Here is a 27,036-nt window from a genome sequence, read left to right on the forward strand (position 1 = left end):
GATTTTGTAAGTTTTTTGGAAGGTTTGAATTTGGAAGGTAACTCCTGAGGGAAAGGTGTAGAAAAATCACTGTCCTTCCTGTCCCCTTCCATCTTTGAGAGTACTACTTCCTTCTAAGAATTAGGGAAATACTTCCAGCTAGGACTTTATCTAATGATTGGGTTTGTTCAGCCATTAGATGACTGAAGTTTTCAACAGTTGTGATTAAAGCAGGCAGGTTTTGTCTGGTCGTGTCTAACTCTTTCTTCTTGCTTACAAATAGACTATTGTCTCTCTGTAGTGACCACTGCTGTCTAGTGTATGTTTTCTTTTGGTGCTAATGGAAGTGGCTAGAGGTGTACAGTAAAATGGGGTGTTCTCTGAAATACTGTTGGAGCTAGCTGGTGTCTGCACACAAGCTCTGACCTGAGGTTTTTTGTCTGTTGTGCCCAATAGAGATGCTTTACTACTTGTGAAAAGATCTCACTGCAGATTTGTAGGACTTAGATTTGTATTCCAGTCTTGAAGATGGTATTGTACAGGATGCTCAGTTATGCTGGTGAGAGACCTGCCTCTCTGCAAATGTGCTAAAATCTCAACCGCAGTTTAAAATACTAATCTCAATTTAACTTGCCTTTGCTTGTGGAAAGAAGACTCCAAATTGAAGCTGAATGCTTCTACATTTGGCTAAGGAAAAGAGAAGGCACCAGTGGTTTACATTAGGTTGCAGTAGCTCTTCCTCTTCAGGCTGGAATGCAGATGAATTGCTGGTACCATGAGTAGCACTGCTGTGCCACAGCATGAGAAATATAAAGTCTGATCAAACAGCAGAATATGCCAGATCTGCTAAAATTTCTTCTATTCCCAGACTACATGCCCTATCTGGAGAGGAGTAGTTACTAATGAATACAAAGAAGGAAAAGTAGTGAGTCACCTCATTTTTAGCTTTCTGCAATCTTGTGAAAGAGGATGTGAGGAGAAAGCCCCGTTTAATTCCTCATTGGTTTTGCTGCAAGTTACCTGAGGTGTTCTGCCTTTTTCCCTACTTTGTTCCCAAAGCTTTCCTTTGCAGAACAGGATGTGTAGATTTTGCATTCCACTAGATAAACTGTGTGACCTCACTGCTGACACAATGGGGGGAGAAATTGAGGAGCTCTACCGACAGAGGAGTACAGGCATGTCTTTTATAGACTAACTCTAGCTTTTGTCATCTAGTGTAAAACTGACTCTTCTGGTAATGAATTCTGAACACTAGGTACTTGTAAAGGAGAGGATAGTTGAAGTTTTGTTTGTGATGGCGTAGCAGACTGCTTAGCAAGTACAGGAAGCTCATTTTGCCAAAGTTAACGGTCTTATGGGCTTGCCCATGCTTGCAAGGAGCTGGCTGCCTTGGAAGTGGAAACACTGCATTTCTTGAGGAAACCTTGCAGCACTGCTTCAGGGTTTGTATGGATGCCGTTAGCATCGTTGTATTTCCGGGTTGCTTACTGACGCTGCTTTTAAATAGCTTTGGTTCCTTTTTCTCCTCCTGAGGTGTTGCTTGGTAAGTGAATCTCCTTATCCATTAGGGTTTAGTCCAGCTCAGTACAAAATCCAAGTTAGCATGCCTCAGCTTAGTTTGCCTGTCCTACTTCAAATATTATATTAGATGTTGACTTACCTTGTTTTGGAGGTTAAACTTGATCTCTGTAAAAGAACCCTAATAAGTAACCTGCCTCCTGATTGATTCCAGACTCAATTATTTATACTTGTTTGGCTTTAGAAATGTTATAATGATTGTTTGTTTTTGCTTGTTGACAAAAAGTGAGCAGCCAGATTAAGGATTGGTTTTATTCTGAAGTCAACAGTCAATACTTGGAAATGTTTATTCTTTTATCCTCTTTATTAGTACAGTATTTTGTGTTTGGAGATATTTTCAAACAATATTTTTGCTACACTCTTGGCTTAAACTGTGTGATGAGCACTGCCAGTTCTTCTAGGACTAATAAACTCTTGAATATGTAGAAATACTAATGTCGTAATCAGATGTCCTTAGTGACTTAGACTAGCTTTGTGTGCAAAATAGGAAGGGGTCTCTGTCTTATTCTCCAGTCGTGTTCCCTTTCTGATTTTGCAAGATGTGCATGGGGCTTTGATTGCCATAAAGACTTTTCTTCTGCAATGGCCTGTGTAGGGAGGGAGGCTAGGTGAGTGGATGACGACTTATTTTCTGTAGTGACTGCCTAGGGAAATGGCAAAGTTATAAGTATGAATAAAAGACAAATTAGAAGGGTGAAAGCCTTGAAGTAAAATCTGAGGTTGAGCAGGTTTTATCCCATTCACCATGCTGTCAAATTCGCATCAATTTTTCCAAAATGGACTTGATGCTCTGTAGTAGCCCTGAAATAAGGTCATACCCTGTGTTTGGTTTAGTTTAAGTTGCTTAAAATCTTGCCATCTCTTTGACTGTTGTGTCATCACCAATATTTTTTTTATTCGTCACAAAGTCATGCTAGCTCCAGGTTTCTTAGTCTAGTTCTTACATTCCAGTATCCTGGAAAAAGAGAACAAGGGTTGAATTTGGTTCTCAAACTCCAATGATGGGTCTACTTAGCATGCTGCTGTGGTGCTGTGGTATCCTCTAGTCCAATCGTTCTTTTTTTGTATGTTGCTAGACTTCTAACAATCTCCATGCAAGGTTTGACTGTGTGTGTTCTAAACTTCATTTTCAGTATGATCAATGTTTTCTGTATGAAAGAAACTGTAAAACTCTAGATAGCTTTATGTATTCTTATGGACATTTGTGTTCATTGTGTTCATTAACTCTTTCTTTCTCTCTTTTGAAAGGCCCTTCCTTCTTCCATGATGATAGTAGCTGTCTACTGCCCGGTGATAGCAGCTCTCTTCATTGTTTTGAAGATGGTGAACTACCGTTTGCACAGGGCACTGGATGAGGGAGAAATTGTGGAGAGGAATGCCAGTGAGCATATGGAGAGAGGTGCAAAAACAGAACAAAGCAATGTTTCAGCCAAGAGGAAAGACAGCAATGGGCCCAGGTAAGGTGGCTGCTGATGTTTGTATACTTCTTCAAATGATAAACAGTCCTATCTTCATCAGATGTGGAACTGGAGTGGAGGTTGAAATAGACACTGAGACTTTTGTATTAGATTTGAAATGATGGATTCACATTCATTTCCTGATTCCTCCCCCAAAGGAGTTCCAGAACAATATTGGAAATGCTGAAAGCACTGGAAACAATAGCATGGAAAGTGTGTGCTGATTAGGTCACTAAATACTTAATGAACACAACCAGTACAGGTAATCTTATATCAGCAGTAGGCTGAGTTTTAAAGATCCAGGTGTTGAAGACCACATATGATGTGTTAAGTCCCTTATCACTAGAAGTAGTGTTTGGTTTGGTTTCAGTTTACTTAGTTTTGCAAAAGTAGGAGTCAGATATGATGCTGGACTCCAGTAATAGCCTTCCTTCAGGAGAAGATGGTCCTGTACTTGGTACTTGGAAATTCTGGAATTGCTCAGCTCTGAAATGAAAACGATGACTCTGAAGTACTGTCAATAGGAGGTGATCCCTTTCTACAGATCTTCTTTGCAGTTGCCAGCATAAAAAAATACCAGAGGTTTTCCTGTTCTGACCAGTCTATTTGGAGAAAGAAGAGCAAAACACGACTCATCAACAAGGCCAGCCTAACCAGTCTGATCACACTGTGGATGTGTTATGAGCTCTATTATCAAAGCCTCTGCCTGGCTCCAGATAATTGAGGCCATCTCAGAAGTTAGACTGCATGAAATATGTCAGCCTTGAATTGTTAGCTTTTAAAGACCTTCCTCTTGTCTGTGAGTTTCTGGTACTAGTAGCCATGACTAGTTTTCAAAGTGAGGCAATTAATTATGCTGTTCTGACTCTTACAAAGTTGTGTGTGTCTTTAAAATAACAAAACAAAACAACCCAAACCTAGAGCTTTAACATGGAGACATGCTGTAAGGAAATGTAGTTGAGAGGAACCTCTTCAGTTTTTTTTATCAGGATGCTTGAAGGAAGTGAGTGTTAAACTGATGCTCTTTAAAATGCTCAGCCTAAAAGTAAAAGGATTTCACTGTATGTATGAGGTAGCTTCTCATGAGGTGTGTCTTAAATTCTTCTGTATCTGTTCTCAGCTCAGGTATTGTTAGCAAAAATAGCATCTTAGATTCCTTTAAAGTTGGGATGCAGCAACTTCTTGTATCAATCTTTTATAACCCGTCCCTTTTTCCATGTTGTGCTTGGTAACTGAACCCGCTCATTTTAATTGTGACTCCATTTAGAACGCCATATACCTTACTAAAACTGTACTGAGCTATTTTGGCAGAATGCTTGCCTAAATGTATATTAATGCTTATTCTGCTTAATAAAATTCATCAAAGTAAACCAGTGGTCTGTTCTGTTTCAATGCAGCCTCGATAATGCATGTTTTAGCTGTGATCCTTAATGTTTTTGTGGTTTAATTTTTTTTTTGTAAGCTGTGTAGCTTTTGCTTCCAAAACAGTAGCCAAGACTTGCCAAGGGATTTCTTTCTACTAGTATTGTGAGTTATTTCTGGATGTTTCACGAGTTCTGTTTTGACTAAGGAGCAGTTGACATGGGACAAGTTACTACATTGTAAGCATTTGTGAGCTCAGAAGTAGAGGTTAGTTTGATGCTGTGTGTCCTGCTTGCCACCTAAAGTTTAATTAACTTTTATATGATCCTTGTTCCCGCTTTCAGGTCTCTTAACTAGAACTGGGAACAAGGTCAATGCAGAAATTACGGAGTTACTTTTTGGTAAGTGGGATGTACAGTATATACTAATCTTTGCCTGGAAGCTTACAAGAACTCTGGGATAACATTCAAACCAGTAGAGGGGATGTAGAGTGAATGTTTCATATTGAGCTGTAACCTTATTAGTAAGTTAGACTGTAACACTAATAAAAAAACCTGTCTCTGAAGAAAGTGTGTGTGTAGGGTTTTCTTGGTTTGGTTTTTTTTTTGAACTCTGCTTCCTCACCGTAAGGTGGATGTAAGAGAGATCTAAGCAGACATACTACTTTAAATATTTGTATAATCAGAATATTAGTTTTGATAGCTTAGGCTACAGCATGTGACATTGAATAAATATACATAGTATAGCATGCAAAGCTGTCCTAGAGTTTTCATCCTGCCACAATTACCCTTTCTGAGACCACTTGAGATGTGATTATTCATATTCTTAAAGGATTAAGCAATAGTCTGGTTTCAGTTTAAAAGTTCGTGATTTTTGTTCAGCTTCTGAGAACTGCTGTTCTTTCTGAAGATGTTTATCTGCAAGGTTGTGCTTTCAGCTCTTTGACAATATGTGCTGTCATTTGTAGGTTTATATGACCTGCTCATTTAGCTTTGGTTCACCTTGGTTTGTGAATAGGATCAAACTCAGAGGTTTTAAATCTTTTCATAAAACTTTGGCATGCTTAAGTACAACTTACTGTTTCCTAAGGAAGCCTTGTTTATTTTTCCTTGTCCTCTTTATAAAGCTGAAATTATCTAGTTAATATTATTGAAATAAGCTAATCTTCATTGAGAGATAGGAATGTGAGTTGTCTCCTGTAGCTGCTAGTGCAGTTGCTGCTTTCTCACTTAGGGGATGGTGTTAGCAGTGCTTTTGTGAAGTTTCATGAAAACAAGTAATGGGAATACAGGCTCCCAATCTCTCATGAAAGGTAGAAGGAACAGTACAGGCCTAATCTCTTTTGTGTATCAGTGGACCCACACCTTAAAACACTCGGTCTTGCTTTGGGGGATATAAATATGGATTCTTCCTTGTGCTAGTGACTGCTGTGGTTCAAAGCATTGTACAGCCTTTTGACCCGGTGATGCTGCTATCCCAAATCTCCATCAGCATGGGGGAGCTGTAATTATGATGCTACATGAGTTTCACATGCACTTCTACAAAATAAAACTGACAGCTGGAGAATGTTGCATCTTTGAGTCACAGTCTACTGAAAGAAGTATGAGCAAGAGAAATAAATAAATAAAGTAATCTCTGCAGCTGTTGTCTTACCTTTGCTATTTCTCCTTGCAGTTTTCTGTCACTGACAGACCTGTTCTTGAGCTTGGAGTTGTTTTGCCTTTTTGACTTAATTAATACTTCAAACTTTAAAGGAAACTTCTTTTAATACTTGGAACTGTCATGGTCTATGTCATGTTCTAGCATTTGCAGTACATCCTGTGATGGTCCTGTGTTTTGAGAGCAGACTAGTTAGCCTGCTACTTTACCTGAAAATTAAGGACAGATGACAGCGTTCAAAAGAAAAGAATAAAACTCTTCCTCTGCTTTGTCCTGAAATCAAAGTTGTCATTCCAGATTCCCTCTGGAAGTTCTAGTCCAGATATCAGATTCTTTAGTGAGTTACCCTAAGTCAGGTTTTAAACTTCTGAATTCGTGTAGGCTTACAGTCTCTTTAGATGTCTGATTAGCCTCTGATGCACTAATGTAATACAGATGCAGATAGTAATTTTGGATAGGACAGTTACTAATAAGTAGAAGTAGTAGTTTTAATTTGTTTTATGTAGTCTCTGAATGCCTTTTCCATAGCCAGCTCTGTTGCAGATAGCTGGACATAATTTATTCAGTCTTTTCAATTTGTGTAGTAACTTCACTTCCAGGTTTTTGCTTGCAAGATGAAAAGAGTTAAGAACACTTGCTCTAAGGTATTAAATCAGCAAACAGAAAGAAACTGATTATAGACCTTAATAGCAGAAAGGAATGGCCACAACACTGGCAGGGACTAGCTCCGAAAGGGTTCTGCATGCTGTTGTAGTCCAGATCTTCAAGCATATGATGATTAATCCTAGAAATCTGTCCTTCCTGCAGACTTTATTTGGTTTTTTTTGTTACTAACCTTTCTTAATCCCTTAGTTTGTGTGTGCTGTCATAAAATACAGCAGCTGAGAGCAGAATGGTGGTGTTGGGTTCTATTGTTTCTTATGCTGATACCTGTTGGTTCACTTTTAGACAAAATCACCTCCTTCCTCCACCCTGGCTAACTATCCAGTTCTATGTGTGAGAGCTTATTCACATTGACTTAATTTTCTACTTCACAGGACATCCTTTAGCTATACAGTGCTTCTCAATAAATTATTCAAACAGGAAAGGAATTTCGTCTTTTTGTGAAAGGCATCCTTTGTTATATCTTGAGTTGTCATAATGAATACTGAATTTAAAGGCTAAAATTCTCAATGTTTAACTTCATGTTATGTCCTTGTGTGTTCTTAAAATGTTTACGTAAGGAATACTTTGTTTGACTAAAGCTGATGGAAATTATTGAAGCTGAATTTGCACTTTTTTTTTCTTACCTGGTTCTGCCTTTATATAATTGACAATAGCAGATCAGAGAGGACCATCAGTAAGAGCATGCTTACATCTCATTGCTGAGCTGTACCAAAATGGTGGCTTTTCCTGTCTTCAGTTTGCTGGAGTTGGATCATAATTGTTCTGCTAACTCATGGCTGGTTTTTACTGAATGTATTCTAACGTCAAACTGTCTTTTTTTGTCACTTCTTTGATGTAAGAAGATTTGGGTGTTTCTCATATGATGTTCTAGAATGGTTCCAAAGGTTGTGCCTTTGCACCTCTCTTGAGATGACAACAGCTTGAAATGTCATGCTACAGAATGAACGATGTTTCACGTCCTTTAGTATATGGACAGTTTGTTTATAATATACCAGATCGATGTACATATATTACAAAAATTGTTAGGTGTTGGTCTAAGTGCATGAGACAAAGTCCTGCAGTACCTCTGTCCAGTTCTGTCCCCTTCTCCAGAGGGGCTTCATCTTTAGTTTCTTTAATCCAGCTGGAGAAGGGTTTTGCATATGTTCTTTCTCCAGCAAAATGTTGGAGCGGAGTTGCCACTGCTCTGAATCATTGATTGTTGGGAGGCAGTTGTTTATCTTTGGGAAAGAGCAGAGAGGGCCAGTGTCAAATTAGGCTGCAGTTACTTCTGTTCAGAAGTCTCCTGGATCAAGATGGTTGAAGAGGTCTTTACTGGGAGAGGAAAACGAATGCCTCAACTTCTCCCTATTTGCAGTTAACAGACAGTGCTAGGTTGGATCCTGAGTTATACTCCCCTGTTCATCTCACACCCTGTTGTCCTAATGGACGGGTCCAACTTGCCTTTCTTTCATAAATACCTGCCTTTGACAAGCTGAGTTATGTTGTTGAATTACAGTTTGGTGATGTTGAAAATACTTTCAAACCAATACTTATTCTGAAAGGGTGAAATCATTAGGACATAATACTGTACCTCAGATTTCTTGCTAGGATCTGTAAATTACCAAAGGGAAAATGCTTTCTGGTAGAAATGATTGGTTTGCATTCCTGGGAGAGATACTGTGTCCCCGTATGTCTCTGCCTTTCCAGTACTTTTACTGACAGTATGTGGCTTTCTTGGTTAACCCGTCCTTACTTTTTTTGCTTCTAGGTCCAGTCTAAGAGAAAGATCTGGAGTCCTTTCTCTGCTCTTTGAAAGAGTTCTGTTTAGTAGTGATTGATTAATTGATTGATATTGTAGTTGGATAGATGGTCTGAAAGTTACACATGTGTATGTATAGGCAGAGAGAATTTCATTTGCCAGCATTCCAAAATGCCTTGTAGATCCTAAGTCTTCATGGTTTGTGTTGGCTGGTGTCAGTGGACTTTACAAGGCAGCAGCTTCTGTGACAGCATGTAGGCTGCTTTGGCTCTGAGCTTCCTGTGTCAAATGGGCAGTATTCACCTGAGATATTGGGATATATCTGAACCCCTTGTTTTGAATCTGCACTCAGTGTAGACAGACAAACTTCTGTTTAACTGGTAGATTAATGTGTTTTGTGATTTTTTTTTCTTTTATGTTTCTCTCAGTGACCCTGGTGGAGGGATTGAGATGTCAGAGTTCATACGTGAAGCAACTCCTCCTGTTGGCTGTAGTTCACGCAATTCTTATGCTGGGATAGATCCAAACAACCAGGTAAGAATTAAAGCTATTGCAGTTGTTGCTTTAATACTGCTGGCTTTGCAATCTGTGGAGTAATCTTTGGTGATTTTTTTTTCCCGATATTGTTTTACTTGTTTAGTCTAATACAATTTTTAAAAAAACTTACCTTTTTGTTTTTCTTGATGGCTTTATTAGGGTGGCATTGCACTCTGCTAGCTGCACAGCTCTTGCTCATCCCATCTTATGTTCATTTTAGGGATGGCTTGACTTTTATAAGGCAATCTACTGTCCCATCATAGTATTCCATTTTGCTCAGTTATGTATCTTCTGATTTCTTAAATGAAAACAGCTGAGAGTACAGTCAGATAAGTACCAATAACTGCTGTGATGGCTTCCCTCTTCCTTTTGGTATCCATGAGCTGTTAGATAGCTTGAGCTGTAACTTTGTCCTTATGTTCAAACTTAGTTTTCCTCCCTTACTTTTGTCTGATCTGTTACTTAGATGCTTAATCAGCAAACTTCAGTTATGCTGAATTTGAGGAAGCTTCTGATAAGTCTTCTTAGAATGTATCCACTGCTGATTATCTCCTGTAATGCTAAATGGCTTTCTGAATGTTATTATTTCTAACAGTTCAGACTGTGCAGTCAAATGTTAATTTGCTGAAGTACAAAGCAAGATAAACTGGTAGAAATGGGAGGACTAAAACTTTATTTTTGGATGACCTCTGCAAAATCTTCACTCTTTTGACACTTCAACAGTGGTGGGAAGAAAGCAATAGACAGGGGCTGCTGTGCAGCAGATGGAAGTGCTGAAGAACTTGGCATTACTAGATCTTAATGCAACTTCATTATGCTCTAGTTGTCTTGTGATTTCACTGGGGAAGTTGTTCTGTTTCCTTATGTCTGCTAGATTTATGCATTCAACTTCCATAGTGCTGCATGTGCTGTTCCCTCTATTTCGCTGGTGATGTTTAGTCAGTCATGGCATCTTTCTGTGACCAACTTTTCATGAGGACAAGTAGATTGACTGGCCAGGCTGTATGGTTACATTGTCAATGAGCAATGCAGCAGCATATTAAAGATACAGAAGCTATTTCTGAATGGTGTAGAAATCCTTGGAGTGGTATTACAGTATCAGGTCATTCTAATTAGCTCTCTGAGCAAGCAGTGTATAATGTAGAGCAGTGTTATGCTAACGCTGGTGTTTTATCTCAATAATGCACCATTATGCAGCATAGATAATCTCAGGAGATGCTCTCCTTTGAAGAGAGCAGGTATTTGGTAGTGTTCAAAGGAATAGGAAGTGATGGTCCACGCAGGGAGACAGAACTAGGCTGGGGATGGTGTTTCTTTGACTGATCTTGTGGGGAAAAAACCAATTCCAAACATTCATAACAGTTTTAATGTTAAAGAATGTGAAGAAGCTCTGTGTTCTTTACTATGTGCTTTAATGCTGACACTACAGTGTAGTTAAAACTACTCTGAGAGGAATTATAGTGTTTAAAATGTGTTTATGCTGATCAGTGCTCTCTAGCCCCTGTGACTGAATTTGCAGTATCAGAAGGGTGTGTAAACACAAATCACCTGAGTTCTGGTCATTTTTGTATGAAATAGCTTTCCCATGCTGATGCATTGTATCCAGTTACAGCATTCAGCAAGGCATGTTAATGAAGGGGGAAAAAAGGTTGAAACATGGCAAAATGGCAAACTAAAAGTGTGCGTGACAGTGTAGTAAAGAAAATAGGTTACATAAGCTGTGTCTGCTTTTTTGGCATGATGTGTAGCAAAGCCATTATTCTTCTGTAGTATGACTGAGCAAAATCTTCATGTATCTTCAGATTACCTTAAATTTGCTGTGTTTACAGAGAATAACTACTAGAATTATGCTTTCATTTCCCCAGAGTCATTTGAAACAGGGATCTTTGGAAAACAGCATCCCAATTAAGTATACAATAAAGTTAAATTCCCATAATTTTTTATTGGATTCAGATTTTGCCTTTGAGTGCTCTTCTGTCTTATTTCTGAGTGGTTTTGTTATTTGACGTGAATTTGATGTGAATTTTTATATGCTATTTGGAGGTCTTGAAGAGAAGTAGTATTGGAAATATTACTGAAGGAAAGACTAAATTCTCTTTAGCACCTCTGCAAAATAATCTGCTGCAGATTACAGGATGTATGTAGACAGGCAGACTGCAAACCTAAATGGCTATCTAGTTTTTGTATGAGGAGGTACATGCCTGCTGATTGGCCATTGAACATTCCTGAAAAGCAGATACTGTAAATTTAAAATGTGATTGTAACTAATATCCAAGATTAATAGATCAAGGAATATTGCAATCTTCCACTAACAAGTTTACTTGCTTTGAGATGATTGTAATCTGTGTGCTTGGAAACTCTTCAAAAGAAAAATTGCATTTGCAAGAACAAAAGGGAAGAATAAGATTAGTGAAATGATTAGGTTAAATTGCTGTAAGTTTATTCAGCTGTCAGCAGGGATCTTTTTGCAATATCCCCTGTTCATGATGTTGCCACTTCCCATGTACCAGCACTTAAGTTCTTGTGGTTACCTGGTCATTGGATCAGCTCTGACCAATGTGAAAACTAACCCTGGTAAAAATAGGTATCTTTTCCAATGGGAGCAGTTTCTGGATTTAGCTTGGTGTTTGCTATGTTGAACAGAGAAGTTTTTTTATTAACATGGTGTTTTCTTTAAGCATAGTAGGCAACTGTGGTTACGGCATTAAACACTCAGCTTTACAACAGCTGTTACTAGTGTACCACCACTTTAAATATTTTCAAGGAAAATTCATAGATTAGAAACTGTTTTTAAAATCAGCATAGTGAAATCTCCGATATACCAAACAGGATAATGCAGTGATAAAATTGGATGCATAATTAGATGACTTGTCTCTGTTTGCAGTAGAATCATTCTGAGTCAGAAAAGATTTTACAGCACTGTGCTGTTGAAATTCTTTCTTCTTTGTGCCTTTGAAAAAAAACCTCTTTTAGGTGTATAGGCAAATCTGTGCATTGCAGTGATGGGAAACAACAGTTGCGTAGTTCCAGAAAATTTATGGCTTTTTACAAAATTCTCTGTTCGTAGGCTGGGTCTGGATTATCTCGTCTGGGAACAGCAGCAACCATCAAAGGTGAGATATTTGGCTACTTTTTAAAATTAGTTTACAGTAGCACTTAAAAGCATTGTTGTTTACTATGTTGTTTCTGAATACTGTCTACCTCGTCATCCTCAAAATTGTTTTGTGGGCTAAGTACAGCATTTACTTATTGGAGGAAATCTTCCTTAGAGTTGCAAATTATATGCCTGAAACATTAGGAGAGAATATCCTGGAATCCATGCTCTCTTTCCAACAACAGGTGCTTCTTTTTCTTGTAAATGCAGAGCCAAGGGGTTGGTTTGTGTGGACTTTTCCCTGCTATTTTTAAGTTCTGTGCAACCAGTCACCCTTCTGGTATTGTATTTCAATGACTTAATTATTCTAGTTGCTTGGTATCTAGCAAAAATATTGTCCAGGACAGCCCTTGTGAACTCCTCTGAGATGAAAAGATGTATTATTTGTAATATGCAAAGTTGTTATCTTGTGACTTTCTTAAGCCAATAATAAGACAAAAGAAAGATGTGAATTTTTGTCACCTTCCTGATTTTTTTATCTTTTTTATCTTCACAAGCATCTTGTCACAAGCTACCTCTCATCTTTATTGGCAACTGTGCAATAAGGAATATTCAGATAAAAATATATTTAAGAAAAAAAACAACAAACCCTTTATTTCCTTTGGGTTCTATGTAAGATGCTTTTCCAGTTCTTCATGGAAGAACTGTGTAGTTGAATGACAACTTTCTAATTTACAAACAAAAAGAAATAGACAATACTTATCTCTAAAAGATAAGTGAAATCTTGTGTTGCTTATAATTAATATTTACCTTCAAATAAAGAAATAAATGCCACAGTGTTTTATGACAGATGAGAAGACTGCAGTGTATGTAGATGTATCTGTTAATACTTTGTGCACTAGTACTGTTTGTTCTTAAAATTCACAGGCGATACTGACACTGCCAAGACCTCTGATGATATCAGTTTAAGTCTTGGCCAAAGTTCCAGCCTATGTAAAGAAGGAAGTGAAGAACAAGGTAAAATTTCTTCTTCTGCATATTAAACATGGTATTTTGATACCAAAGACCCTTTACTTGTCATGCTAAGTAAATTCATGCAATTTGTTGATAGGCTTTAAGAAAGGGTATCTTAAAGCTCTCTGTTTTCTTTCTTAATTACTCTAAGTTCCTGGGATGCATAGCTTGAATACTTCTAACTTTATTCTTTGGCTGCATGTTTCTTGTTCTGGCATCTTCCACAGGTAAGAAATACTGTCACCTTACTGCTGAAAGATAGCAAGCTTACATGTCTCTAGGTGATCTCTCTAATACTGCAAGTGGCCTGGGATTCACGGTCTTCATTGTAGACTAATTTGCTTTGCTTTCCAGTATAGCCAATTTTTTTTTAATTGGACGTGCTCTTCTGTAAAGTAAATAATCCTGTGCAGTTCTGTTTCTAGAGCTATAGACTGCCTCTAATATGCAAGCTATTGTGTTTTCCTAGTACATTAGGAAACTGCAAGCTTGTATTCTTCAGTTGCCCAGTTTTGTTTCAGATCTCATTTTTCATTTAGCTTCATTCACAGGAAAAAAATCTGCCTAGACTAAAACAGCATAAAACTGTAGGGCAGTCTTTTGTTTGCCGATTTTAAAGTACCTGGTGATTAGCAGGAAGCTAATTCTGGGAATACTGTGGTTCATTTTGCCCAATCAAGTCGGACTGATGGACTCCTTTCAGTTGTTAGTGTATGATTCAGTGCAGAAAGTGCAGTTTAAAGTAGAGAATTACAGGTGGCTGTGCTGTTGTAATAGGCAGCGGGGGTTTACTGTTTTCAGCTGGGTAACAACACTCTTGGAGAATTCTCTTAAGTTACACATATGAAAATACACTCTACAAAACCTTAGCTATTGTAGTAACTTAACTTGGCCTCCAGATCTTCTATTTTCAGTGACAGTACCAAAAAAGAAAGTAGCCTGACTTTCTCTACTACCTGCAGGTGGACACTTTTACAGGCGAGTCCTTGTGATGGTGTCTTGGTTTAGCCAGTGACCCCTACACCCCTGCCAGGAAGGAGAATTGGGAACAGGAAAGAAGACCTGTAGGTTGAAATGTGAATGGCTTTCTAAAACAAAGTAATAAAAACCCCTAATACTAAAACTAACAGAAAGTACACAAGGTTATACTCAGTCTGTGTAGCACTGCAAGCTGCACGCTTCCAGCAGTGAATACTGAATGTCAGGCACTGAGAGTATGACAGACCCAGTGAAAACGTGACGGTCGCAACAAACAGGAGAGAGTAGGTCGTGGAAGCAGCGTGTTAGGCAAGGCTCTACAGGGATGGTGGCCATCAGAAGAGACTGTCCCCAGTAAACTTCCAAATTTATAGCGAATGTGATATTTATGGTATGGAATGCTTCTGTTGGCCTGCTTGGGTCACCTGCCCTGGCTTTTGCTCCTCTTAGCTATAGCACCTGGCTGACTCAAAAATGCTCAACACTGTGATCACTGTGGAGACCCAGATTGCGTGGCAGGCCGCAAGCAAAACCAAAGTGTCTTTATCAACTTTGTTCTCACTGAATCGGGTGCTGCAGTCTTCTAAAAAATGAGGCTTTCCTGAACAGAAAATTTATTCTGTGATTCTCTACCAGTGAAACCAGGACAGATGGATAACAGAAACAGTTGCTCTGATGAAACGCTAACAATAAATTCTCATGACTTCCTTTAACAGCACCAGTTTTAGGAGTAGTGAATCTCAGTAGCTTCATAGAGAGTTTCATTATATTACCAACAAAACTGCCAGTGCCCACATCCTTGCTAACTGTGAACTTACTTGGTATCTGGTAGGAAGGGTGATTTTTGTTGGGGCTTTTGTGAGCTCAAAGTCAATGGAGTTTACTCTGTTTTCTTTTACAATTTTAAACTTCATGTTAAATTAACTGTTTGCTGTGGCTAGGAAATAAAGCAAAAGGCAATTTACAATTACGAAACTTTGGGATACATAAACTCTGAGACACGTGAACAATAGGGGAAGTTGGGGACTCGTCAGAATTGTATTGTCTTTTATTGGCTTCTAAGATTAAGTTGGTGTTGAAGGTTTCTTTTTTATAAAAAGTCTGTCAGGTTTGCCCAGATGCTAGATAGTCTTTGAAGTGGCAATGTGATGCATGATAATTGCAAATGGATTTGTCAGTTTGTTTATTTTATAACTGCTTGTTTAAATCAGCAAAAGCAGATTGTATAACTTCCATGAACATTCTGCATTAATATTTTTAAATATGTACTTAAACAGATTTGGCAACTGATCGGAAGCTTTTTCGTCTGGTGTCAAATGACTCCTTTGTCTCCATCCAACCTTCACTATCCTCTGGACAGGATTTTCCAAGAGACAACAGTGACAAAGTGTGCCTCTCGAACAACCAACTTGTGGACCAGTCTAAAACCAGTGCATGTGACACAGAAGTAGCTTCGCTTGTAACTCTTCATTCTCACTCCTATAGGAAGGATCATAGACCACGAGGTGTACCAAGGACTTCTAGCTCTGCTGTTGCTTTTCCAGATGCTTCGCTAAATGACTTCCCCCTCTATCAGCAAAAACGAGGACTAGATCCTGTCAGTGAGTTAGAAGCTTCCAAGCCCCCTTTGGGATCCAGAGAGTCCTTGGCTGAGAACTCTTGCATTTCAGGAGTTTTTCAATTAGATGACATTCTGAAAAGTAGCAGCCCTCAACCACTGGCTAAAAGTGGGAAGAGCAAATCCTTGAAAGCAGACAAAAGTGTGGACAGTCTGAGAAGCCTGAGTACTAGAAGCAGTGGTTCAACAGAAAGCTACTGCAGTGGGACTGATCGTGACACTAACAGTACAATCAGTAGCTATAAAAGTGAACATACTAGCTCAACGCATATAGAAAGTGTATTGTCAGAGCACGAGGAGGAGTCTCCTAGAGAAGAGAAAAAGGATGGTAAGAAAAAGGACTGTGTTGTTGACTCAGAGGATGACAGTAGTTCTACTACTGACAAAAGGACTAGTAGTGAAAGGACTGCTGTGGAAGTGAGCATTAACATTGGTGTTCAAGAGGGGAAGGGTTCTAATGCATCTGAGATGCACAGTCAGAAAGGTCTTGGTGCCTCGGCTTCAGAAGAGGCCAATAAGAACCCACATGCCAATGAATTGATTACACAAGCTGACAGGCCACCTGGAAAGGCTGCTGAACAACGGGATGAGCAGACTGAGAAACTAGCTGTGTTAGTAGATTCAAGAGCTTCTAAAGAAATGAGTGGAAAACAGAGAGAAGGAGATGTTCGACCAAAATCTTCTAGTTTAATACATCGAACAGCCTCTACCCACAAGTCCAGCCGGAGAAGGACAGGAAAAAAGCGGGCTAGTAGTTTCGATTCAAGTCGGCACAGGGAATATGTTTCCTTCCGAGGTGTATCTGGTACTAAACCTCACAGTGCTGTGTTTTGTCACGATGAGGACTCCAGTGATCAAAGTGACTTGAGCAGGACATCAAGTATGCAGTCAGCTCACCAGTTCAGCAGTGATAGCTCTTCCAGCACCACCTCCCATTCATGTCAGTCTCCTGAGGGAAAGTACAGTGCTCTAAAGACCAAATATGTTTCTAAAGAACGTGGGGGCACAGACCCTGACAGTGCTCACAAAACCCATGTTAGCTCTGAAGGAATTAGCAAAAAACGCTCTACACGTCGGACTTCTAGCACAAACAGTGCCAAGAATCGTGCCAGAGTATTAAGCCTGGACAGTGGTACTGTAGCGTGTTTAAATGACCCAAATAGTTTAATGGCACCAGGTAACATAAAACAGTTAACCACTTCAAAATCTGATTTGGAAGCCAAAGAAGGAGAGGTGCTAGATGAGCTATCTCTGTTGGGAAGGGCTTCACACTTAGAGTCCGTCACTCGTTCTAGGAATAGCTTACCAAGCCAGGCTACATTTCCTGAAGGGGAAGAGCAAGAATCAGCAAGTGGAGGTAAGTAAATGACCTACCAGCAGTACCTTGCTGTATTTTGTTAATGAGTTTGGTATCTGTGACTTAAGTTACAACTATATTGAAATGTCTTCCTGTTTCTTCACTCTTGCTTAGTAAAACTGACAAAGCATTTTCTTCATACAGAAGTGGGAGTTTAATTCAGACAATCGTTATGAAATCTATAGGTAGGAGAGGGGTTTGTAACTGGCAGTCTTTGTTAACCAGAGCTGTATCTTAAAATTATTTGTGATCAAATCAGACTTGCCCCATTGCGTTGCTCAAACTTCAAATTATGTGTACTATTTTAAAAGTTAACAATAAAAAAGAGACTATTTTTGCTTGAAAGATTGTGCAGTTTAGAAAATTTGGAGCATGGATGTGATTGTTTGAAGTTACTGTTGCCTCTTGGATGAAATCCAGCATGGCTTGAGATAGAATCAAAAGAACCCAAAACCCCAAACCTGTACCGTGCTGCCTTGAATTCTGCATTCTTACAATGGTAAAGTTACTAAGCTGGATTCTCCTATGGATTTGATCTTGCTTAGCCTTGCCATTGATGGCTAGACTGTGTTGTTTACTTTGGGTTTTTGGTTTTCTTTCATCCTCATGATGAGAACGCCATAACCTTCCTGTGCTGGAGAAAGGATCGTAAATTTTTTTTTTTACTTTCTATAGCTATTGCTTTGCTTAGTGTAACATGAGTACTAAGCTTACCTGTATTAACAGAGATTAATAGGGGCATTGAAAAAATGTTTGGAGCTCTTAGTAATTTTTTTTTTAATCGCTTGTTATGACATTTCAGTCTCTTAGTTAGCCATATTGACTGCCTTAACTGGAAAGCCTTTTGTGTCATGGAAGATAAGTGAAAAACACATTTTCAGAGCAGCATGGGACTGGTAATTACTGCAGTCTGACTTCGGGGATTGTTTGAGGGTAATACCTACAAGATAATATGGATCTTGTTAACTTGGCACACAACTGCTTCATAAAATTGTATTTTCGATCAAGACAGATATTTTTAAGAAATCGTAACAAATTTACTGTCCTTGTTATTTAGACTCCCTAAACGAGCTATAGTGACTCTTCAATATTACAAGGAGAGACTTTCAACTCAGTGAGATGAGTTATGACCGGTAGTCTTTTTTCTTCTCTCCTGACACTGACATAAGAACAATTAAAATTAGCTCAGACATGTCTTCACTTAAGGGGGAAAAAAAAAGAAAAACTCTGCATATATTGGTTCTTTTTTTTTTATTCCTAGTAACAAGAGTTCTGCAGTAGCTTTAATGAAAGAATCCAGATTGCTCTTTTGGTACTAACTCGGCAAGCTAAATACTTAATACACATTCTTACTGTGCTGAAGTGTTAAAGTGACAGCTCTTTATGTCTTCTGAGAGTAACTTGACTAATAAAAGGTCTGCTTTAAGTACTTACTGTTTTGACTCTATGCTTTCCTTAGCACAAGATTTAATTTAATTTTGGTTTGTGGTGTTATAGCTTAAAACTGTTAAAGTTCTCCCCTTAGAAGCAGGGTAAGATTAAAATACCTTACCTTACAGTACATGTCAAACTTTGTGTGCACTCACCAGTCATCAGTAGTCTGAAAGAATCAATGTGTGACTGATGCAGTATGTTGCTGAATGTTATGATTGCCCTTTTAAAGGGTAAAATGGTGGGGAAGACCAACCCTAACATGTTTAAAAACAATCTTAAATATACAAATCTATAGTAGCTTAAGCAGGAAGGACTTGCTGTCAGTCGCATTGGATTATTCTCTTCAGTTTCCTCTTTAAAATTTGGTCAGATAATTGTCATTTTGAAGTTGTTACTTCTAACAATGGTCAAAGTTTGTACTCTTAGTAAACGGCAAGCACCGAAGTATTACTTGCCCATGGGTTTCAGACCGACTTTTAAGAAGCAATCTGGATTCAGGTTCTGCAGATCTGATGACGTCATATGGTTAATAGCACTTGCTGTATCTTGTGTTTCTTATTACCAATAGAATAGGAAATATTTCCTTTATGATTGTAAGAAATTAGTATCATTCTGCTTTTTTGAAAGTAGAACAAAAACATCACTTTTCTTTAGCATTACTTATAAATATTTATATAGTAATGTCTAACATCAAGCCAGTAATTATTTTGAATTTGTCTATTCCTAATCATTCTGAATAATTCCTTTCTGTTGTCCTTCATTTCTACCGGTTTTTCTTTTGTGTGCGTGTTGGGTTTTTTCCAAAATGTATGGCTTACATTGCAAGTTTCGTAACAGCTGTATCTTTAACTGTGTCTTTCTTTGGGCTTACCTGTGACTAATAACAGAGAAAATGTTTTAACTTTTTAGAATCTTAAATTGCTTTATATTCAGTATTTCCCACTGTTGCATTGTCTTCACCCTTTGGGAGTGTTTTTTAAAGACATGTGGATCCAGTATATCATATGTGTGTATGTGTATAGAAATTGAGGAAATTAAGTAATTTTATTTACATATAATATATGAATTGCAGAACAAACTTGGTTCGGGTTTTCATAATATTAGAGAATGTTAGTTGGATGGGACTTTTAGAAATTTTCTTGTCCTTCCTCCTGATGAAAGGATTATTTTCTATAAATATTTTTAAATTTCTGTGATTGGTTTTGATAACCTTCTGAAATAAAGAATTAACAGATGCATGCTGTATAACCAAAAGACTGGTATTAATACTGCATCTTTTTTTTTTTTTAGTCAGAATCTTTCAGATTCTGTTTTTCAAATACGACTTAAGTAATCATAACTTCATTTTACCTTTAAAGTCTTTAGGGAGTAAATTAAAGTACATTCTTGTTTGTGTAACTGCTAAAACATGTTTCATAATGGATATGGCCTTTAATCTTTTACTAAGCAGAATGCTATATGAACTTGTACATCTTATACTTCAGCAGATACAAATTGGCAGTTCCATCTCTATCTTATTATGCCGGGAAGTGGTGAATGATTCACTTTTTAAACGGTAACTTGTGCATTGGAATAGAAACTCCAGTTTCTTAAAAGGCAGACAAAAGGCATTTGAAAATTCTGTAATTCAATACGTGGTAAAGTGTAAGACATCTTCCATTTTTTGTTATACAATAGGAAGATGTTATCCTTGTTTAACTATACAGCCTCTGAAGGTAGCTAGTGAATTGATGGGTTATGGGTTAGATGGAGTTGTTTAGATGTTTAGTGGTATTTTGGAAATAACGCTTTGATGCTCTCCTATGACTGGTTCCTGTTAGGCATGCGCTATTTCTGAATTGCTCTTTGTAAAGATATAAAGAACCAACATAATGCTGTATATGACACAGTGATGTTTTGTAAAACTTGAGCCGATCTGAAAAGTCACGTGTTCTCCCCCAGTTCTATGTTAACTTTAAAAGATGCACTCTTTAAGTTGCTATTCTCTTCTACAGCTTGCTGTAATTTAAGGTTTATTTACTTTAAGGTCTTTAGTTAAATACCCTCTTTGTAAATAAGATTGTACGTAGTGTACTGCATTTTTCCTTCTGTGCATTGCATTGTGATACTGAAGTAACAGCTCATACTGTTCTGTTGTGTGTTGTGTACATCTCCGCAGGCGGGCAAAACAGGCTTTTGTGAGCTTGGATTAGAATCTCGCTTTTCACATGGCATATGGAAACCTGTTCATCTTTTCAGTCTGAGCGTATATGTACACACATGCTTGACTTATCTGCCTGTAATCGTTAGTATCCTTTCCAAAGTTAAAAGTACAATTCAGTTCTCTGCTGTGCAGCTAATGGCCATGTTAGCTGTTACCAGTATATCACATACATCCAATATGTCACATATTCCTTCTGTGCCTATGTTGCGTGTGGTCTACAGTCATTATTTATCTTGCCTGTGTTGTAGAGCTGGTCCATGCTTTTCATGGCTTTAGTTTGATATGTTTTCTGCAGGTGGAATTAATATAGTTACAGAAGATGGGGCTTCTGGTCTGTTTTCTGGGAGTCTATCAGTTCTCATTCAAACTGCTAAATTATACAGTTTTGCCTGAGAAATAAAAAACTCTGAAAGAGTTTGGAAATGGTAGAAACTGGAAAGCGTGTAAAGTTTACTGTAATCGGGTTGTGTGTACATTAGCTATCTCTATTCATGCGTTCAGCATGATCCCTTGTGTAACTGGGTCAGATTAAGATGATTAGCCAGTAGTAGAAAGGGCTTTCTTCCATATGAGGTTCTTTGGAATCAGAAGACGGTATTTCATTTCTTGATTTTTAGATAACAGCTAGCAGTGTCTTAATGTACACAACGTTTTGTCTGAGAATGACATAGAAATTTTAATGCTAGCCCTTCCTAATACCTTTGACAGAACAACATAACACACAAAAGCTGTGAAAGCATAAAGGTTGAGTTTCACAGAATTACCTCTGATTTTAAATATTCTGTTGTCCCGGTAGAGCTGAGATTTCACCAGTAAACACTTAAAGACATAAACAGTGTTGCAAGTGATGTGGGAGGCTGAAATGGAGCTCTGCAGTTTTGGAACCTAACAATGAAATAACACTTGGCATGAATCTTGCACCTACTAATTGTTAATCACTACCTACTAAAGCAAAATGCAGTTTTAGGCAGGGCACAGTCCCCACGCAAGGTACTGATTTGTTCCCTTTCTGATATTTACAGGGGCTTTCATTAGATGACTTATGACCAAAGTAACTACCATTTCCCAGGTACTTTGTGATTCCAGTAAGGTGGTGATGGGGAACAACCAACCACCTCAGGTTTTGTCCAACTCTCAGCAGTGGCTGCTGAGAGCCAGGAATGTATGTAATTGCTTGGCAAAAGCCCCGAGTACTACTGGTAAGACACTTCCTGCCACTTGGTAGAAATGTGCTCCTTTAGTGTCATCTACAGAGTAGTAGACACAGGGCTGCATAAGGGAAATTCAGGGTATTTGATGAAAGACGCATGGCACAATATTACAGCATATACCAAAAGTTAAGAGTGAAGCAAAATACACTTCATATAATTTTTTTCCCCCCTTAGGAGTATTATTTATAAAACTTGACCCTGGTTAAATGCTCTCAAGCCTCCCAAAGAAACCCGAAGTGGTAGTTCTTTTAAAATACTTTTTGTTGCGTGAGTTTCTTAAATATCTTACGTTGGTAGTGTTTGTGCAACTACTTGCAATAATTTTAACTTGATTTGGAAAGAATGATTCAATTCTGTTGACAAGTAGCATGTATTGTTTGTAAATTTGCCAAGTATTCATCTTGAGCAGAAGTCAAATAAGAATTTTTGATTATTCATGTATGCAAAGCTGCATCTACTAACTTAGGTTTAAGTGTTTTTTCATGCTCTCTTCTAGATGCACCTGCATTTATTGTTATACATACAGCTGAGAAGAGTTCTGAGAGCCCTCTGAGCTGTAATGGAAGCGCTCACATTGCTGCCAGATGTAGCTATGAGATGTAATTCCAAGATATATCAAAGTTGGCTACTAATTAACATTTGGTGTTCTAGCTAGCAAAAGCCCATTCAAAGCAAACATGACTTTCTTTGTATGCCATGCTAATAAAGAATACCACATAGGCTGGAAAGGCTGTGTGTTCTAAAGGTTTGAAGCATCTTTTCCTTAAGGTGAATAAATCCAAATACAGAGTCAGATTTAAGTTCCGTAAAGGCTGGTGTAGGTTATGAACATTTGTCTGCTGCATGAACATACTACTAGCTATTGATACGCAAATCCCTGGATACAGGGACTATATTGGGCGGGGGATAAGATTAGGTCGTAGCTTTAGCTGTTTGACCCCAAGTCCATCAACACTGTAGTGAAGAAGTCTGTGTGAGTTACACCTACTGTTTTTAAAAGTGAAATAATTCAAGGAGGAAATACAGGAAGTAGAATATCTGAGACTCCTAGTTTTATCTTTGGCAGTAGTATAGAAATATGTCTATCAAGCTGTCTGTAAAACTGTCTCAGACCATTCAGAATTCAAAACAAATGGTTTCATTGTCCTGGTTATTCCCTGCTTGACAGTGTTTTGCTTTTCAGATTGTTGTAGTGATTGGTTTGATGTAATTGTAAATATTCCTCTGGTCTAGTCTCAAACTTGGTGTTTTTGGGGTGTGTTGTTTTTTTTTTTTTTTTTTTTTAGAATAGCTGAAAGCCAGCAGCCCAGGCACTTTCTTTACAGGAATCAAACTTGTATCTCATGGGTCTCATACCACCACTTTTACTGGGATGCTTTTTTTATACATTCAGCCACAACACTGAAATCTTGGGCTTTACTTCCCTGGTTTCTCTTTCAATTTTCTTTTATTTTTTTGGTGACAAACTTTCCTTTCAAATTGTGTGGTGTTTTCCTCTGCCCTATTTTCTAACAAAAGTTTGTCATAAATGTCCTTCATTTTTTCATAGTTACTCCTCTGTTGCCCACTTCTCCGTTCTTTAGAAAATGGCATTAGTGATACTTTTCATTGAATGTCCATAGTAAGTTATGATACTATAAGCCAGTATTTTGCTTTTTTATCAAAGGAGTGTAAGACATCCCTACAATTGTAGGTCTTAAATAGTGCATAATCCATGGTGATTAATAACTGCATATTGAAGACACAGGCTTGACAGACTCCTTTGTTACAAGTGTGGTTTTTAAAGTAGTGTTAGAGCATAAAAGAGTAAGCTAGGAATGCCCCAACTGTGAGAAGAGCAGTGGTGTTCACCAGTAAATGCGTGTGAGAAGCATGGCTTTTCCTCAGGCTTTCAAGACAAACAATATAGATGGCCAATACAGAAGAGTAGGATTTCAACTATTTGTTCTGGCAAAATATGTTCAGTTAGAAGACAGATTTCATGGCTTATGTGAATTCATGAGCTGTTAATTTCATCTGTCACTGAGAATCTGTAGGGTAGATCATTAATAGTGGTTGAAAATAGTTAGATCACAATTTCCTATTTGATAGGGAGAGAAATGGCATGTCTAAGCATCACTGAGGTTCCCATGCACACTTTTAACCGTGCTTAACACCACTTAGACTTCATGTATATTTTTCTCTTCTGAGAAGAGTGAGGGATGCTGTGTTTCCATTGTGTGTGGGGTTTTTTTTCTTTGCAGTCAGACTGAAGTTTGCAATTTTTATCCTTAGAACTTTGTGATTTTCCACGTGGATACTTTACCTCTGTCTTATCTCCATACTATATCTTTCTTGGAATCTTCCTACTTGGGAATAATTTACCTGTATTGCAGAATTTCTGAGGCACTAGATTTAGTGTTTTTTTCCTAGCAAGAATGAAGTGGAATTTGTTAACGTAATAAAATTTGGAAATTACACTTTTTTACCTCATACTTCTTCAGTTTCCATGTTTGAGGTTTGGATTAGAAGTAGTGATACATGCAGAGTGATGTTGTAAATGTTTTGGCTTGTATATGTAAATATTCCTGTTCGAAAGAAGATACTTGCATTTTATTTCTTAAAGCCAGTTGTATTGTACAACAATTGTATAGTTGCAGTGTAAAACTTTGAGTCTTCAGTTCTGTTGAAAATTTTGAGGAACTGCAGATGTTCATATTAAAAATGCTTCTGTAGTATAGAAAGGGAAATTTCAGAAAGTTTAACCTATGTTCAGATATCCCAAGGTGTTTGGCAAAGGAATATGGATTTGTTATTCTAGAATTTTCTCTACAATAAATTTTAGTCCTTTTATTGGGAAAGTGTGATTCCAGCTGTGTGGTGATGAAGTGATATCCTCATGACTTTAAGTATGTAACTGCTAATTTGGCTTTCTTCCACTCAGAAGTGTACTGAAAAAAAAGATGAATAAATAAATATGTGTTCATATGCACAGTTGCATTAGCAAATACAAAAGTCAAATTATTTCCTCTTTGAAATTAGGTGTATTATACTTGGGAATAGGTGCGGGAAAGTCAAGTTTGTGAAAAAGTTGTCATAAAGGTCTCCTCCTCTTACTGGTCACTGGGAAGTAGGTTGGTGTTTCTAACTTAGGCACTTTGAACTTCAAACCTCATTTTTTCTGATCTTGAGAACAGAGTGGGGCTCCAATTCATAGGTGAACATCCTCAGGAAATTTATACTTAAATTTTTTTACATTAGTGAAGTTGTAGTATTTACATGAAAGTTTAGAATAGAACAGACAAGTAGAATAGACTTCAACAACAAACACTCTAGGCTGAAAGGTTTGTCTTCCTTTACTAATTTACTTAAAGCAAGCAGGAACTGAAAAAAGTATAACCTATGTTATCTCTCACTATTATATCTAGAGTTTGTACATGAGTACAGACTCCTTTCTGGAGTCTGGAGTAAGTGGCTGTAAGTAGTGGCATCAAAGCATAAGTGAAGGATCTAAAGATGTGGCTTTTTTTTTTTTAAAAAAAAGCAATCTGTCACACAGGGATGCTTCTGTTTATTTTTGGTTTTAAACATTAAAATGCTTAATATTTGCAAAGTAACATAAAGAGGCTTATTAATGTTAACATTCATTCCCTCTGATTAAATTGCTCTTGTAGCATGATAGAGCGTAATTTGAGCTTTATCTGGCATCCTGCTGGTGAACTCATGAGCAGCTGTACTGCTCTTTCTTGTTAAAGACAAGTAGAAGCACAAATAATATATATTAACATAAGTAGCTTTCCATATGGGTGTATATATTTTTATCCTGTGTGTTCTTTAAAATGAGTTGTTTTTTTAAACAAAACCCCCCAACCAAAAACAAAACCAGACTTTGTTCAGTTTGGCTTTCCACACTTCAAAGAGTAGTCCTTTCTGCTCAACTAGCTTTTTTTTTTTTTGACTTAGGCATGATTTCAACATGTAGTTTCTTGAGGTGTTGCATGTTAGCAGTTTTGAGGGCTTGTTGGGCCAAAAAAGCTCTGTAGTGCTTTCCGAAGGACTTCTGGACTTGCTTAGAGATCCTGTATGTTACCACCTGCATTCAGAAAGAGCGTATATGGAAGATGTGCATTGAACAAAAGTTTCAAGATAGATCAAAAATTTCTTGGTAGATTAGGTAGGAAGCTACACCAAAATCTGCTTGGATTTTTCAAGGTTAAAGTGAAATTAATAAAGAGTTAGCCAATGCCAGAACTACTTGCCTCTGCAGCTTTGAATTTAATCCCCAAATATGTATGAATTTTGATTGTATCTCTCTTTTCCTCCTAAGACATTGTGTCAGTCAGTGTTTGAGGTAGACTTGCTTTAGTGATAAATTTGAGCTGTGTTGGAAGGACCTTTTAGTGTTTCCATAATCAGGGTTTTGGATTATTGCAGAAGATGATGTTTACTGAAAAAAAAATATGAAAACAAAAGCAGGTATTGTCATTATTAAGTATGCTGCCTTGAATTGCACTTGAATGCTGCTTTTGCTGAGTAGATGCAAATGGTAATTAAGATGTAGTGCTGATGTTCACATCTTAATGATAAATAAGATGTTTACATTTCATTTAAGATTAGTCACTGTTCTTTCTCTTGTGGTGCTTAACTATGACCTGATTAGCAGAACCCTGAGGAATTGCTTTTGCATCTGAAGTTACTGGAAGCCGTGTGGTGAATAGATGAGGTATTTTTATATGTTCATGTATGCACTGGAAAAATTGAGCTTTACAAATTGGCACCCAAAATTAGTGGGCAATTTTGATCTCTTGTGTGTTAACTCGCAGAAAGAAGTCAAGGATTTAGATGGTCTTATTTAGTGTGTTTTGCTTTCCCAGTACTTCAGATATGAGCGTTATAAAGAAATCCTTGAAGAAATTAGGCTGTGCATCAAAAACAAAGCATAAAGCTGTATGCTAAGTCACTTGAGAAATGTTTTGAATTCTTGCTGAAATAAACTGAAAATTAAGTATCATCAATTCATGCTTAAAATGAAAAATCAAGTATCGTCTTAAAATAACAAAAACACTTGTGGAGGAGTGAGGAGGAAGTAAGCAATCCCAGTTTTCCTAAAGACACAAGAAAGGACTGAATTAAGGATGTCCTTAATGTTCAGTGTTTTGGTTACGAAAT

The 27,036-nt window shown here is 37.7% G+C and overlaps 1 protein-coding gene across 1 annotated transcript in view; it reads left to right on the plus strand.

The window, feature by feature from the left end:
- Positions 1-2,820: 2,820 nt before the first annotated feature.
- PCNX (pecanex homolog (Drosophila)) overlaps positions 2,821-27,036 on the plus strand; it is a 79,473-nt gene continuing 55,257 nt past the window's right edge. Inside the window, exons 1-5 of the mRNA XM_010134087.1 lie at positions 2,821-3,014; positions 8,871-8,976; positions 12,047-12,092; positions 13,001-13,090; positions 15,343-17,040. Of these exons, the coding sequence (XP_010132389.1) occupies positions 2,821-3,014; positions 8,871-8,976; positions 12,047-12,092; positions 13,001-13,090; positions 15,343-17,040 (2,134 nt within the window). The remainder of the gene's footprint in view (positions 3,015-8,870; positions 8,977-12,046; positions 12,093-13,000; positions 13,091-15,342; positions 17,041-27,036) is intronic.

The sequence above is a fragment of the Buceros rhinoceros genome, unplaced genomic scaffold (assembly GCF_000710305.1).
Source record: "Buceros rhinoceros silvestris isolate BGI_N320 unplaced genomic scaffold, ASM71030v1 scaffold8474, whole genome shotgun sequence".
Classification (NCBI taxonomy): domain Eukaryota; kingdom Metazoa; phylum Chordata; class Aves; order Bucerotiformes; family Bucerotidae; genus Buceros; species Buceros rhinoceros.